The sequence below is a fragment of the Haliaeetus albicilla genome, chromosome 10, assembly GCF_947461875.1.
Source record: "Haliaeetus albicilla chromosome 10, bHalAlb1.1, whole genome shotgun sequence".
NCBI classification, from domain to species: Eukaryota; Metazoa; Chordata; class Aves; order Accipitriformes; family Accipitridae; genus Haliaeetus; species Haliaeetus albicilla.
Window position 1 is genome coordinate 13544350 of NC_091492.1, and position 15874 is coordinate 13560223.

Consider the following 15874-nt stretch of genomic DNA (forward strand, 5'->3'; position numbering starts at 1 on the left):
AATTTCTTTACTGGTTTGTAATAAGCCAGCAAACTAACACTTTATTTTTATATTAATTTGGCCTCAGAAGTAGAGTATACTGGAGCATGACAAGAACAACAAAAATAAACTGGCATATACTTAATAACTGTAACAGTGAATTGCCTCCAATACTAAAATATTTATCGAAACTGGGGGAAAAAAAACTAAAAAGAATTACCCTCAACAGCCTGCTACCAGCTCTTTAACAGTGGGCAATGTAATGCCTTAAGGTACCTCAAACTGTCTTTCATTTTCTAGACTTAATGGCTGATTGCAGAAATCAATGTTGCCATTAGTAACAGAGTATTTGTTATGGCATGATTTCCTCTGTTGTTAGGCTTGCAGAATGATTACAGTATTAGTGAGGTGCTTTCTTTATAAAGGGCTGAAGATATAACTTTCAATTTACTATCCATTAGTAAGTGACTTTGGAAATATACATGAGGCCAGAAATCTTACCTGTTATTACTTGGAGATTTTATTTCAGCAGTCATAGGCTAGTAACTTTAAAAATTGTACCAGGAAGCTCAATATTTTATAGACATCTCCAATGAAATATTATCTGCTTTGCTATTTTATACACAGCAAGTTAACATGACATACAATGCAATTAAAATGTTGCAGTCCAATTTCTATTTTTCTTGTACTTTCAAATAAATGTGAATTAAGCAGAAGGCTTCATATATGTTAAAATGTGCACATAAGTTAAAAGATTGTCAAAAAGTTACTAATTTGTATTTTTTAATCTCTTTTTAATCAGTCCAGTGGCCAGGTACAAGTACATATCTCAGCTAAGTAATTGATACAGTTGTGGGAATAAGGGTAATCAGAGAGGTTAGCCAACACGCTGTTTATTAATCCTATTTCTTTGAACTATAGCTCAAAGAAGGCATCTTTCCTCACCCTTTTGCATGGAGGACACGGAAAGATCTGCAAGAGAGACACCATGAACAGAAGAGGAGGGAAAAAAAAAAAAAAAAAAAAAAACCAAAAACCAAACCACCTTCCAAAACCTGGAGGAAGAGGCCCTGGAAGCGACACTGCCATTGGTGACTGTACCGACCCTGCACACTGCTGCCGGTGGGGTGGCGGAGGTGACAGCTGAAAGGCTAGGAAACCTGCCCTTGGAGGGGAGAAAAGGGTGAGCTGAGAATTAACCTCAAAGGCATTGCGGGAACCCAAACACAGATGTTCTGGCATATAACACCACGTCCCTGTGGACTGCTAGGAAACGACCTAACAAGAGAATGCATAAACTACTTCGCTGCTGTGATTTCAAATACAGTTAGGAAGCTTTCAGTGCAGAGAGGGAAGGAGAAGTTATCATACCTGAAGAGGAGGGTGAGGAAGGATGTGGGCTGTCCTCCTGGGCACTCCCCGTCTGCGAGAGACCCCCACCTACTCCACTTTCTTCAGTAATGTTAGAGGACCCTGGTGTTGTCGACCTGCTGACAGACTGAGACTCTTGATCACTTCCAGACCCACGTCGTTCATCAAGACTACCTTGAATTATTTCATCTTCTCCTTTCCTGTCTCTTTTGTGGACCCTGGAGTGAACGACCACTTGGTGGTACGTTCTAAAAACCCTTCCGCAGTCTGGGCATTCAGTTGGCTTTTCTTTTACGTTTCCATGACTTTGTAAGTTGTAATCGAGTCCCTGGTTCATACCATGTGACAAAAAATCTCTACTGCCTTCTAAAGGGTCTAGTTTGTTTGGCAAGTCTCTCTGATTGCCCATTTTAGTGCTGTGAACCAAATCAGCAGGCATTTTCTGCTTAGAGCCATCTGCTCCTACTAACACATACTCCCGCTTCTCCTTATCAAACATAACTCCAGCATTTGCCAAAGTGTCTTCATGGCTGCGCTGTATCTGCTGCTCTTTAGACAAAAAGCCATGTTCCATGGCCATTCCCCTTGCCATAAGCTGCCAGGCCTGATAGCTGTTTACTGGATCCATCTCTGCCGCTTTGGCAGCAGCTTGTAACCTTTCTATACAGCTGGATTTCAGAGGAGGCACCAGATTGAGACAGCCCAATAAAGAATGTTTATCCCCTTCAGCAATACTGTGGCCAATGCCAGAAATGGGTGAAAGAAGCTTCCCCAAGACTTCTTTCTCTTTCATGGGCATCTCTCCTTTGTTATAGATTTGATTTTGTTCACTTAAACTCGCTTTGTCGGGAGGAAGAAACCCACTCTGCAAACAGGATAGATATCTTGAATATAAGTTTGCATGAGCTTCCTGGGACATGCTGCCGATGGAGACAGGTACTTCGGGATCATTAGGAGATTTGTTCTTTACAGATAACTTATTCAGGTGAACTTTCATGTGATTTTTAAGAAACCAAGGTTCTTTGAATCGCCTCCCACAGATCTGACAGCAGTGTTCAAAGGAATCCTTGTGCTTTCTCATGTGGCCTTTTAGGAACCAGGCTTGGCTAAAGACTTGGCCACAGACCTCGCATCGGAACTCATTGGTGGATTGCTCCCCATTCCCGTTGGAGCCCTGGCCTTGTGCTGACTCTGCAGTTATATGAGCCTTCTCCACATGGCTAATCAGCTCCTCCTCCTGCGAGGCGGCAAAGTCACACAGGGTGCACTTGTAAGGCTTGTGCAGGATCCTTATGTGCCTGTCCAGCTCTTCTCGCTTCTTAAACTTGCCTTTGCAAAATGTGCATCTGAACCCAGCTGTCTGAGCAACAACTTCTTCCTGGACACTGACTGGCTTTGGAGAGGGAACAGGGTTTGAAATATCAGGTGTGCTGTGATTAGCTGGCAGAGACAAGTTACAGTTTGCAAGAGGCATTGGCTGGGTGTGCTGCTGTGCTTTCACATCAGGTCGTGGCTGCAAGAGGCTGCTCTTCATCTGTTTGTCCCGAAGAATTGCTCTCTCCTCCAGCTCATGTAAAAGTCTGTTTTCTTCTCGGACTCTTCCACGACCTTTGCCAAGGTTTCCAAGCTTATGAGTACGCAGGTGTATCTTCAGGTTGCCTTTTTGAGCTGCTCTGTGGTCACAGTATGGACACTTAAATGGTTTCTCTCCAGTATGAGTTCGCATGTGTAGTGACAGGATGCTGTTAAATCGAAAGCGTTTCCCACAGAGGGGACATGGGTACTTTCTGTTTTTCCTGGCATCATCCTCTATATCGCTCATCTGAGACATAATCCCTAGGTTTTGTCCATTCAAGAACTGCTGCAGATCCACACGCCCATTCAAACTGGTGTCAACCTCTCTATTGAGCTGGTTTGCCAATAGTGCCATCTGACTGCTGATGGGCTGGTTTGCGATGGACACGTGGCTTTTGTCTTCTAGCGGCGCTGATGCCTTCTCCTCTGGATTCTGCCTGTTCTGGAGCTCTGGGAAGGCATGGCTGAGCTGGGAAGTGATCTGGTGCAGCTTCTGGCTCATTGAATACTGCCCATTGAGTATGGTGCTGTTGAGATGGGCGTCAGCTTCTGGAACAGCTGAAGAAACACCAAGGCACAAACTAGCTTCCTCCATCTCTGAAAATCAGAAGATATTTTAGATTCAGACTGTGAAAGAGTTACAAGAATTGAATCACTGACGTACAATTTGCATTTTATGTTTTACCTACTCAAAATAATGCAAAGGAATTAGTGTAAAAACAATAAAAAGTGTATTAAATGCCAACTGTGCTACACAATTTTGATCATACGTGTGCTTTCATCATTCTGCATGTTTACCGATAACCATTAATTACTATTTTAAAATATGCTAAAATTTCAAAATCTAATTATTACGGAAGGGGCAAAGGCTTTTACCACCTCCCTTGTCTGTCTTCTTGTGAAATTGCACCTGTTTACATTTCTAAATCTATAGAAAAAGAAATGTTATGCATCTCTCCTATTTCCATTAGAAAAGCCAGGAAAAAAAAAAAAAATAGAAACCCATTTGTAACTTTCAGTTCCATTAACCATATTCAATATATTACACATTCTACAATGAGAAAGATAGTTTTATGATTTGACAAAAAAACGATAGTATGATATTTACTGGTGCACAATAAAACAAGATAATGTTTTGGGAAAAAATAAAGTAAAGGACAAGCTTTAGAACAATAAAAGGGATTTTGCTTTAGTCAACAAAAAGTGCAGTAATATCTCATTAAGCTGATTAGTATGCTGCTTAGAAACAGTACTAGGTGCTGTAACACATGATTATAATCATAAAAATCCTTCAGTGTTTGCAAGTAAGCATTAACGAGGTATATTAAATTTTAAGGAGACTGCGACTAGCAGCTTTGTAAACCTCTGAGATTAAGATTTAACCCTTCTGTTACAAAATATTGTTATTTTGTCATTTTGAAACTGAGCCCATCAAAAGGCACATAAATTATCTTCTGTCAAGTCTTTTAATTCATCATTGAGAACCTTCAGATTTCAGTTCTTAGGAAAACTTGCCAGATTATAGAAAGAATATCTCTGTCCTTCAATGGATAAGACATGTGATTTAAGGCACTTTGATTTGTTTTAAAGAGCTCTCTTATGGAACTAGATAAAACCAATTAAAATCTGGGGAAGGTGTTGTGGAAAGCCTCAACAAGTTTAAGAATTTTAATAACTTTCCTAATACACCGTGATGACTACAAATTGTACCTACACTATGTATATTACAGAAAATTAGAATTCAAATCTGTTTGTTAAACACAAGTGCTCTGTTCTGGTCTGCATAATTGTCCACAATAATCTTCGATCCTTGCCATTTATCTACTCTATTCAGAAATAATGTATCTATAAAATTCTATTTAAAATATAAAGTTTTACATTAATAACTCTCGAACTATATGATGGTATAAGGTTATACTAGAACATAATTAAGATCTGTGTTGCTCAGTGGAGTGATTTGACACTTTATTCACTAATAAAATTATGGAATTCTATACATTATTGAATAATTAATTTGGTCAACTTTCTGTTTGGCGTTAGCCAAAAGCATTTACTCGCTATGCCGTCTACAAAGGCTACAGGCACACTGCAGGTGGACATTATTCCTCACGTGGCTTCATAGTGACCACTTGCTAGACAATTTGAGGCCCAAATCTGGCACATATTTAAAATGCACGTAATTGCACGCATGGGAGTAGTCCAATAGGCTTCAAAGAGTGACTCTTGAAAGCAAAGTTCCACACACGCTTAAGTATTTGAAGGATCAGGGCCTAAAAAAAAACCATGGGTGGTCTCCAAGAGGAGACCTATTTGGTCCTCCACAGGATGATTGAAGTTGTGATACAATGCAGATCTTGTAAGAAGTAAAGGAAGAAGTACATATTCACGTGTATTAAAGGTGAACATGAGCTACAAAATTTTGCTTAGATGTTAAGCACATCTTTTTCAAAGTTTAACAGTGCTTAGATTCAGGTTTCATGTTGGGGACCCATTACTTACATACTGTCAATGTTATTATTTAGAAAAATGCTAATGAGATCAAGTATATAAAAGGAAAAGCCTTATACCTATAAGCTATAGGACTACACTTAAGTTTAACTTGCAGTGTCTGATTTCCAAAGGTAGGGGAACATAGTCAAGCCAGGTGTTCACCCAAGGCCATGTAGTAAACAAATAAAATTCTTGGTTTCCATGCAAGTTTTCTGTGCAGCAGATAACAATCATTCAAAATGTGGGTACATACAAACACTTTTTTTTTTAATTTTTGAAAGTTTGCTTAAGTTTTCAAACAAACCAAATTTCATGTTCAAAAGGATTAGCTAAAAGCTAAACATCTGAGAGTTGTAGTGCTTAGGCCTGCCATTGCCTGAAGTTGACTGAGATTTTGAATGTCTGCCTATGCACTTCCTAAAAAAAAAAAAAAAAAAAAAATACACCACCCCCCCCCAAAAAAAAAAAAAACCAACACAAGAAACCCCCCCAAACCAGAATTTATTTTCTGTCTGGATTCCACATACCACAGGTGTTGTTTCTCCTCGCCATGCTTAAACAAGGCATGTTTGCAAACAAGAACATAAAAATTCAAGAAATGCATTGCATGTACAGACACATACATATATTGAAGAAGGTTTAGAAAAGTCTTTGTGAATTGTCATTATTCTATCACAGCTTGAAAAATGCAGTCTAAGTTTCATTTATTCAATTGACCTCAATGGGAACTCATGCCTTTACATGCTCCGGAAGGTTTGGGAAGTTGATTTTAGCGTTTTATGCTCTATCAAAGTTTGGAAATGCTGACAGATCCCAGTGGAGTTTATTAATTCTGATGTCTAACCCTAAGCATCAGTTCAAACGTATGGTTATTTGAATTGGCAAGGGGAGAGGGAGTTGTGTTTAAGATTTTAAGTTATTCTGTGGCTTTTTTTCAAAGATAATTTCAATAAAGTAACAACAGCAGTTGTAGTTGGAACATGATAATTTTTTCTTTTTTTTTTTTTTTTTTATTTTCTGTCTCCCATAAACATACAGACACATACAATGTAGAATATAGGACGATTCAAAAAAAAAAAAAAAAATCAAGAGGAAGACCAAACCCATAATTTTTCATTTAAAAACTAATAATTTTGGATCAAGTCTGGGGAGCCAGACCCACAGACATTGATCTTTTGGCATTGGACATCTTATACATTTTTGATTAAATATTCAGAAAGGTCACCAAAGCCTCTGCTTAGTGAGAAATAACCACATCTGAATGCCACATATTCTGATTAGCTGTTCAGTTTCCAGGATCCAGCTACCACCATCTCAAGATGCTACAGTTCTTCACTTAAACTGTATTCCCACCCACACCTGCCACAGCTTCTCGTAGTCCTGTTCCTGCCTCTGAATTGTCTCTTCTTTTTGTCACTCCTACCTGGTTTCATTGCAAAGTATAACCATGGCATTCAAAGTACTGCCATGTGAAATTTCTCCTCCTGCAATTCCTGGTTACTGCATTTAGGAACACAAGGACCCTGCTACTGTTCAGCTCTCACATAAATCAGACTCAATATTCTTCAGCCCATTCGCAGAAAAACGTTCCAAAATCTCATCTTGTATCCACACGCAAGACAGAAATAAAACTCCTCCTCATCCATCATTCCACTATGAATTAGATAACCCAATCTAATTTGCCTAATTTCTCTAAAAAAAATTAGCAATTTCATTCTCTCCCTCTTTATCCATCATTCCTGTCTAGATCTATGACCAGACAGGGTTACACCAGGTGGGGTAAGGGGCTTTCATTCTCCAGTGAGCCTCTTGCTTCAGGCCTTGCAGTTCAAGGTCCCCACCTTGGCGTCACGGTGGTCATTGCACAGCCTGTTCCCGTTGGCTAGGACCTTCTCAGGGTCTGGCTGCTCTCCACAACTCCCAAGAGATGCAGGGGTGCTTCTGCATCACAGACATGCCCACAGCTGTGCAGTCCTCTCCACAGATTTCCCTATAGACACAACCATCCTCCTCACACTGGCCTGAAGTGCAATTTTACTGTATCCATTCTGCCCCAACAACCAAATGCCAAAACCACTAAAAAAAAGCCACCTGAATGGACTTCGTTGAAATTTACCTTTTAACAGATAACCAGTTTATAATTTCAAGTGTTTTGACAAAATATTTTTCATAACATCTTTCTTCATTATGACCTGCCCTTCTTGCCTCCCCAAACCAAACCAGCATGTATTCAAAAATAAAAAATCTGGAAATGTCAATTTGTAAGTGCTGCTGTGATGCTTCATGGGAGGGAAAATGTCTAGCTTTCAATTTTTAACTATATAGTCTATTACATTATTTTCATGATTCTGATCTCTCTTGTAAGGAAAACACAGAATGTTTTCCCATCACTCACACTGGGAACTCACACAATGTTCTCTGTAGTTAACATATGTTTACAAAATCAACTGCAAATCAAATTTGAGATTGTTAAGAAATTCAAAATATGTTTGTTGAAATTTATGTTGTAAATTTTTGACCTTTAATTATCTCAAATGTTTTGCAAAGACAGCATCCCCCAAGATGTGGCACTGTACAGAGCATGTTGGTATCACGAGTTGTTCGCGGGCTGCCCTTCCTAACCTAAACAAACGCTCAGCTCTTGCCCAAGTGAGCTGCTCCAGCCAGAAAGCTCAATCCTCACCCTGCTACGTATGCACAGGCCAGAAAGCAGGTTGGTTTATACTGCACAGGGCAGGGCAGGAGTGGTCCCTCAGTAAGAAGCAAACCATCAGAGAACAGCCATTTAATGTGTCGGGTGTGCAGCTTCCTATTTCTATGAGGAGGGTACTCAGCTTATGAAATTCACAACTGGGTACATATATTATAAAAATACTCTCTCATCTCCCACATGAAGGTACAGTGAGACATTCACGTCCCTTTGATGATACTAATAGTTATTTTGATTTCACTCACATTTTTGCCCTCAAGACTATTTCCTGTGATATCAATAACGCAAGTTCTGACTTTAGCCATTTCAATTGAACACACAGATTTTATTTAACTATTTGAAATGGATTACTGGAATTTAAAACCAATTATGACACCAGAAATGCCTGTCATCACAACCACATTAATGTAATATGAGAAGCTCAGCTTCCTTTTGCTGGAAACAGAGGAAAAAAAAGATGGCTAATAGAATTAAAAAGTTTAAATATAAATATATGCCTACACACACATGTAAACCTATACAGACATACGCACATCTGTATATATACACATATGTGCATGCACACACCTGTTACCTTTGTAAACAGATGGACCAAATTCAGTTCTTATTTACACCTATTCATTCCTACTGGACACAAACACTAAAGCATTTCCCTTTTCACTGCTGTAGAGAAAACAGTCATTTTAAAAACACTGTTGTGCTGTTATTATAGCTTAGATTAGGTTAGTTAAAAGATTTACAGTTCAGTAAGCAAAGTAATGCTTTACAAGCTCACGTGTTTACACGACAAGCTCACTCTGGCCCTGATCCTCTGAACAGTTAGAGTTACACACACTGTTACTTATGCTTTCAGAATATAGACCTGGTATTTATCTTTCCAGCTAGAAAAATTCACATGTATCTACATTATCTTGTGGTCCACTGACAAATTCTAAATACTCCAATACAGACTGCTTCAGTTCTTAGCAACTCATAAACAGGTATCACTGAGAAACTTCAGAATACATATTGAATTTTTATTAAATATTGTTCTTATTGTTGTAGCTGAAACAGTTTAACTAAGGCTGTTATAAGCATAATACACTCCTGTTAAGAAATACAGAACACCAGACTACTGAACCCTTTCAGGGTCATTAAACAGCTGTAAACATTATTACAAAAATAAACCAGAGATTTCATGCTTACATTTTAGCCCAGAGCTTGGTGTGCTGAGCAAGTACATTTTTTTCATCTCTTACAATCAACTCTGGTGACATTTGGGCATCCAAACAAATTACATCACAAATATTACTGAGGTGGGTAGGATACCGAGCAGTTTATTTGCCAGATGATTAATATATAAACAGTAGGGCAGTATAGATGACCTACTCTTCTTTGACTGATTTGTAGGCAATACTAAGAGACATAGAGGTAAATAATTAAATTTTAACAAAAACGTGTGCATGGAAGTGATGGGGAGAGATCAGCTGTATTTAATGCCACCAGGACAGCATTATCCAATCTGATAAATTGAAATAAACATTAGGCCAGATTCTATTCTCATTACTTATGTAAAATAGAGTAACTGCATAGAGTTCACTGGAGTTTTCCTTTTTTTGTTTGTTTTTGTTTGTTTGTTTGTTTGTTTTTTGTTGTTGTTTTTTTGTTGGTTAAATAGGTGTCCTGCTCCTTGGGGTCTAATGTAATTATATTAGGGAAATACATGGTTTCTGGAGTGGAACAGAATGTCTTTAAAAAAAAAAAAAAAAGTTGGCCCACAGGTAATGAGTCCTATCTATTTGTTATTATTTAAATATTGTTAAGGCCAACTTGGTAATTTGTTATTACTGTTAGTCACTTTACCACATTTAAGTTTCATAGTCACTGCAAAGCATATGTAGTTTCTAACAATTAAAAACTGGGGCAAAGCACCACTCGAACACAGTATGTACAAAGTACTGGGTGATCCTGTGCAGACCAGTTCCCGCAGTCCCAGCCAGGCACCCAGGATCGGGGCTGGAACCTCATGCAGACACCCATCTTCCAGCACCCAGCCGCTGCGAGACCACGCAGGGGGGAGCAGGGAAGGCATCTGACAAAACTATAGCTGCTTTGTAGTGCTGATATTTAAACAAGCTGCTTATTGATTCCAAAACAAAGTACTCCTTTAGTAACAACAGAGCCAACTCATTCCACAACTGTTTTTATGTCTTAAAGAAGGGTTAGTAGAGGGATTTTGAAGTTTCAAAAGTCATTAGTGGACAGAAAATTGTTTGCTGAGGCTGTAGTGCTTTCACTCTGGACTGAGAAAGTAGTTGCTTTCTAAAATACCTGTTACATCTGTAAGGTACTTTCTAGCTAGCACAGCGTTTTGGACTGATAACTGATCAGCAGAAGATAAATCACCAGAACAGTCTTTGGTTGGTAGCACCCATGGAGTGGAGGGCTGTGAACTGTTTTGTGATCACAATCTAGGAAGACGAGCAGAGAGGAGAGGAGAGGTCATTTATAAATCTCACTCACAGATTAGAATAGAAAGATTAGAAGAATGCAGACAAGCTGTTTGATTTATTGCTACTTTGCATGTGACTTTGCAAAATCTGTTTTCCTTCTTATTTATTCTATTTCACTTGCATATACTTAAGAAGTCAGATCCAAAGAAGAGAAAGATAAATAATTGGTACTGAAAGTACAGTAGATTAAAAAAAAAAAAAAAATCCTGCTTTTTTTCTAGGCACTGGTTGCATCTGGGATCATTATTTTTTAGCTTATAAGCATTGATTCTCATTTTACTGGGTTTTTTTTTCCCCTAGTGTTCTCCTGATGACAAAAGTAAAGATAAGAGTGATATGAAAATTCAAATGGGAGCCTGATTTGTGGAATGCTTTGTTAAACTAAAGCTTCTGATACTTTAGAAACAGCATTTTTAAAAGTAAATTTGTTATTTTCATGTAATTTGGAATGTATACAACTGATTAAACTCTCTGCAATTTGACCAATCTCCTGCAGCTCCTATCTGATCAGTCACTTCAATTAATCTAACTAGCATCCATGTCAGATTGAAGAAACCTTAAAATTAAGCTTTTAACAATCCATGTTAGTATCACCCAGTACAAATAAAATAATAAAATGCCTGGAAGACTTTGCAAAGCATATTTATGATTTCATTTTTTGTCATTTTTACAGCATGAAATGGGCTCTGAATCTTCTCTTCTTATCCGAGGACAGACACTGTACCGCTCTGGAAGTCTGTAATACTCTAACTCATTATATAATATTAAAATATACATAATGTTGACCCTATTAATCCCACATTCCTCACACAGGCAAGTTCCAAATAAAAGGCAGTGCATTTCAGCTGGGTGAGGACAGGATGATCAGGCCCCCTTAACAATTACAAAGAGATCAAAAAAAAGAGTTAAGACCACAGAACTCAAATCACAGTTTGAAACAATTTAAATCCAAAACTGTAATGCTGGGTTGATGATTTTATTTTCATTTCACAAAAGCTTAGACTTAGATTTTGTGCACAACTAAATATAATGTCAAATGCACATATGTCCCAAAGATCCAAGTATGATTGATTGTGAAATCCTCATATGCGATAGACCAGCAAGATTTTGTTCACAAGGGCACCTGTCAGAAGCATAAGCTTGGATACAAATCATCAAATAAGTATGTAAAATCATTACTAAAATCCAGGCATGCAATCAGATAGTCAGTTGTCTGAAACTGTTGGACTGTAGCCAGCACAGTGGCTCAACAGACAAATGCTTTGCTCTTTGCAGATCCTCTGGGCCCTAGTTCAGTTCCTCCTGCTACTGGTTGGGTCAACTGTCTGTACCTAGCGTTGACTTTCCTGGCACTTAATGCTAGGAGTAAAGAAAAAAAACCCGAGTCCATAAGTTCCCTTTGACCTGAGCCACAGAAACATCTGCTGGTTGAGTCACAAACTGCTTGTTGGCCAAGTTTAACAGTAACTGATCCTGTTGCGGATCAGCTCTCTCAGCAGTAGGTGTCACTGCAATAAATAGATGGATTTCAAGGGACAAAGACACACATTCCCAATGAAAATGCATAAACAGAACATCCCTGAATAAAGAAGTATATGGTCCAATTAGACTTTTTCTTTAACTTTATGCAATATGCTGGAAATCTGGTTTGGGGAGAAATGAAATTGCACAAGTGGGATTGCCAACAAAAACAACAAAGTAATTCTGTCCTTTAGTCCTATGTCACAGAGATCCTTTAATTCACATTAATCACCCCCCTGCAATCCCAGGTCTATTAGGTAAAGACTGTTACAGTTAAACCTTTTAAAAAAAAGCTCTCTAACAAATTAAGTAATTTTCTCTAGTGGAACAAAAGGCCTAGTTATATGGAAAGACACTGCACACTCAACTCTAGTTTTAGGACTTAACAAAGACCACAAGGTTAGCCTCTTTTCTGTCAAATTAGAGAGTCCATACCCAAGCCTATCTGCACACAGAACAAGGAAAAAGGGAATACTTATAACAGCTGGGGGGGGGGGGGAATATCTCAAGTATAGATTTAATTAATAGAGTGCATATTTTGAAAAAGCGGTAACCAATTTATATTTGAAACAGAAATATGTGGTATGCCAAATAATATCACAGAGATGTCAGCCAAGTCTACACCATATTTGGTTTCATTATCACAAAATGGTTTGTAGGAAAATTAAGGATGCTCTAAATCGCATACTATTGAGTTAGACAGTAGACAAAACAATGCATCGCTAAACATATGGGCTACCTGTGATGACATCAACACAGAAACTATGTGCCCAAGTAAATGTTTTAATGTTGGTCAAAAGGAAAAAGAAAGATTAATACATTAAACCTTGCATAACCTGTTGCACATGAAAGAGAGCATATGTGACAGTATATACTCTCAAAGTACATATATACTACAACTGCATTTATTTTACTTCTAATGACATTGAACTGGGAACAAAGGAGAGGAAAGAATATAGAGATAATGAAAAGATAAATTACACCATTCTTCAAGGTCAGTATATTTAAGATAAACCAACATAAAAAAAGTCCCCACACACATGAAAAGCATAAAGGGCCACACTACATACCTGGGAAGAGTTAAGCTCCTCCTTTTGCCCCAGCATGCTGCTGAAATGTCCCCAGCAGTAATTCCCACCAGTTCATACCCCATACAGAATACCTGTAAAGTTCCCCAGCATTGTGGGTCATCAAAGCATACTGTGGTCAACACAATGAGAAAGAAGAGGAAGACATTTTCTGCATGTTTCTTTGCTGGGCACAGAAATTGCCAACATCTTAATATAATGTAAATGCAAACAGTTAGAAACTCCAAAGCAACTTGCCCAATTTCAGTGCACCCAAACAGATTCCAAGGCTGGAAAGGGACCGATTTTTTCAGAATTTCAGCACTGTAGAAATGAGTATCCCTAACTGATCATTTCCACATCTCATTTAGGAAAAAGCTCGCCATGTATCTTGACTTAAATAGATGGCTTATCCTCTGTAAAGAAGCCAGGGACAGAGTCCAGAACTCTTGACTCCCATTGCTTAGTCCAGTATGCCAGATAGCTTTCTTCTGTCAAACATAATTGACTGCTGAAAAGACTGGACTTTTTAATTCATGACAGACCTGTCAGCATAAAATTTTTTGGTTAAAATACTATGGAGAGTTATTTTGGTTTTTAATAACTGAGATTCTTGGCTGTTAAGCCCTTCTACCTCCAATTTCTGTCTTCTCTCCTTTCTTCCCTCAACCCAACTGATTTATTTTTCCTCTCCCTATAACACATGGGCTTGGTGGCAAACAGAAAAGCCATAATTTAGAGGGTCATAGTGATTCTTAGATACAAGTGGCTTCAATGAGTTATTTTTAATACTAATTTCCAGGAAAAGGATAATGTTGAGAAAGACTCAGTTTCAGTGGAATTAGACAGAGTAAAAGACACAGCTGAAACAGGCAGGGATGCTGGGAGGCAGGTGGATGCGGGAAAAATAGAGCAAACATTGCTCAGAATGCTCCTTGTGTTTGTGGTCTCCAAAAAAGTAGAAAGAGCAAAATCCTTGCAGAATTAAGTGGGAAGAGACAGATGAGGAAACACAACACAAACTTAGACTAAGGATAGAAAAAATATACTTAATTATCACTCAAGAAAAATGAAACGCTAAAAGACACAAATCTCCTTTATCCTTTGGTGTTCTGGTCTGTGCACACTTCTACTGATATGATATATTACTGCTGTTGTCATTTAACTTTATTAATTGATCACTGTCACGAACACAAGAGCAGAGCCAGTAACTCTAGAAGCCACCTCGTACCTCCTATGATGCTTTCACACTGAGATAAGTGGTTTAGACTTAAAAGGGTGTGGTTAGCAGTCGCTGTGCACAGCTAAGACACCGACAGCTTGATTTTGCAATGGCTATAACTGTATCTACCCCAAGGTCAGAAAATATTCAGAAAACATGCTCTTTTTCACACTGTCATTTTAGAGAAGCAAAAAAATACATCTGCAATACTGCTAATCACACTGTTCTTTCAGATGGCTTCTTGAGCTGGAAGACAACCCAAACAGGAATGTCTATACTGAAAGTAACTGACTTAAGAGTACTTCCCTGTATTTCCCCAGCTGCTTAATAAATTATCTCTACCTGTCTGAGTGAGATTGTTTTGCCTCACAATAACCCTGCCTTTTCCTCTGAATGATGGTGCAAAACAGTCATAACAGTTCTGCAATTAAGCCAAGGAAATAACAATGATGTCACACAAGTGACCATAAAAAAGGGTCACATCTTTGCAGTACTCTTGAATGCAGTGAGGTGCAACCTGTGAAGTAAACAGAGAATCTCCTCCTACCATTGCGCTGCATGATCAAGTATAGGAAAGGGAATGGCTATGTAGTGCATATATTGAAGGAAGCATAGATGCAAGCACTGATTATGGTAAAACAGTACGTATGTTTAAATGCAATGGCAGCATGACCTTCAGGATCCCAACAAGCTGAGCACCGATTGCTGTTCGGGCACCCCTGTTTTATCTGGGCACAATACCTTTGATCATTAATAAAAAGGGCACTGAGAACTTGGCAGACACATAGCAGATAGATGAATGCAGGGGATGACGAATGCTATGAAAATACAATAATATATTTCAAATCTATCTGCAGGATAAAAATCCTTTAAATAATTTTGATGTTAATTGCAACATTCTGGGCCCTTGGCTGAAAAGACAACCTATCGTGGTTGATAGGTGAGCGGCAACAAAGCTGACAGAGAAAGTCTGATAAACGCAATCACAGGATGACAGACCCTGGCAAGTTCAATTACAGTTGCAAAGTCAGTTGGGAGATGGACTCAGCTAACTGTAATATATCCTTAACAGCCAGCTCCAGCCACGTACAGGTCTGACCAAGCTCCTTCGAGTGACTGACAGGATCCCTGGAGGCTTCAGTCCCATGGCAGGCTGAGAGCAGCTGAGAGTTGTTATCAGAAGGACCAGGGACTAACAGGGAGTGCTTTACTGCAAGAGTTTTCGATACAATGTGCAAATAAACATGCCTAACTCTCAGTGAAACTATTTCAAGTCTCTTGAAGAGTCTGTGCAAATGAGCAGTTTGTGTTCACTTTCTCCAGCTCATGTAAAACTTCACTCCATGTTAATTTACATTGCTGCAAACCTGTGTGAATCTAGGTACTTTCAGCAAAATACAAAGCCAGACAAAAGGAGGGCGAAAGACTTGGTAGTTCAGTTTCAAGC

General features: G+C 38.6%; 1 protein-coding gene across 13 annotated transcripts in view; it reads right to left on the reverse strand.

The window, feature by feature from the left end:
* The window catches only part of ZNF536 (zinc finger protein 536), a 357464-nt gene that overhangs the window by 191174 nt on the left and 150416 nt on the right, over nt 1-15874 (reverse strand). For all 13 annotated transcript variants that reach the window (XM_069793537.1, XM_069793532.1, XM_069793540.1 and 10 more), the window contains one exon: nt 1351-3522. In XM_069793537.1, the coding sequence (XP_069649638.1) occupies nt 1351-3520 (2170 nt within the window). In that variant the 5' untranslated portion in view covers nt 3521-3522. The remainder of the gene's footprint in view (nt 1-1350; nt 3523-15874) is intronic.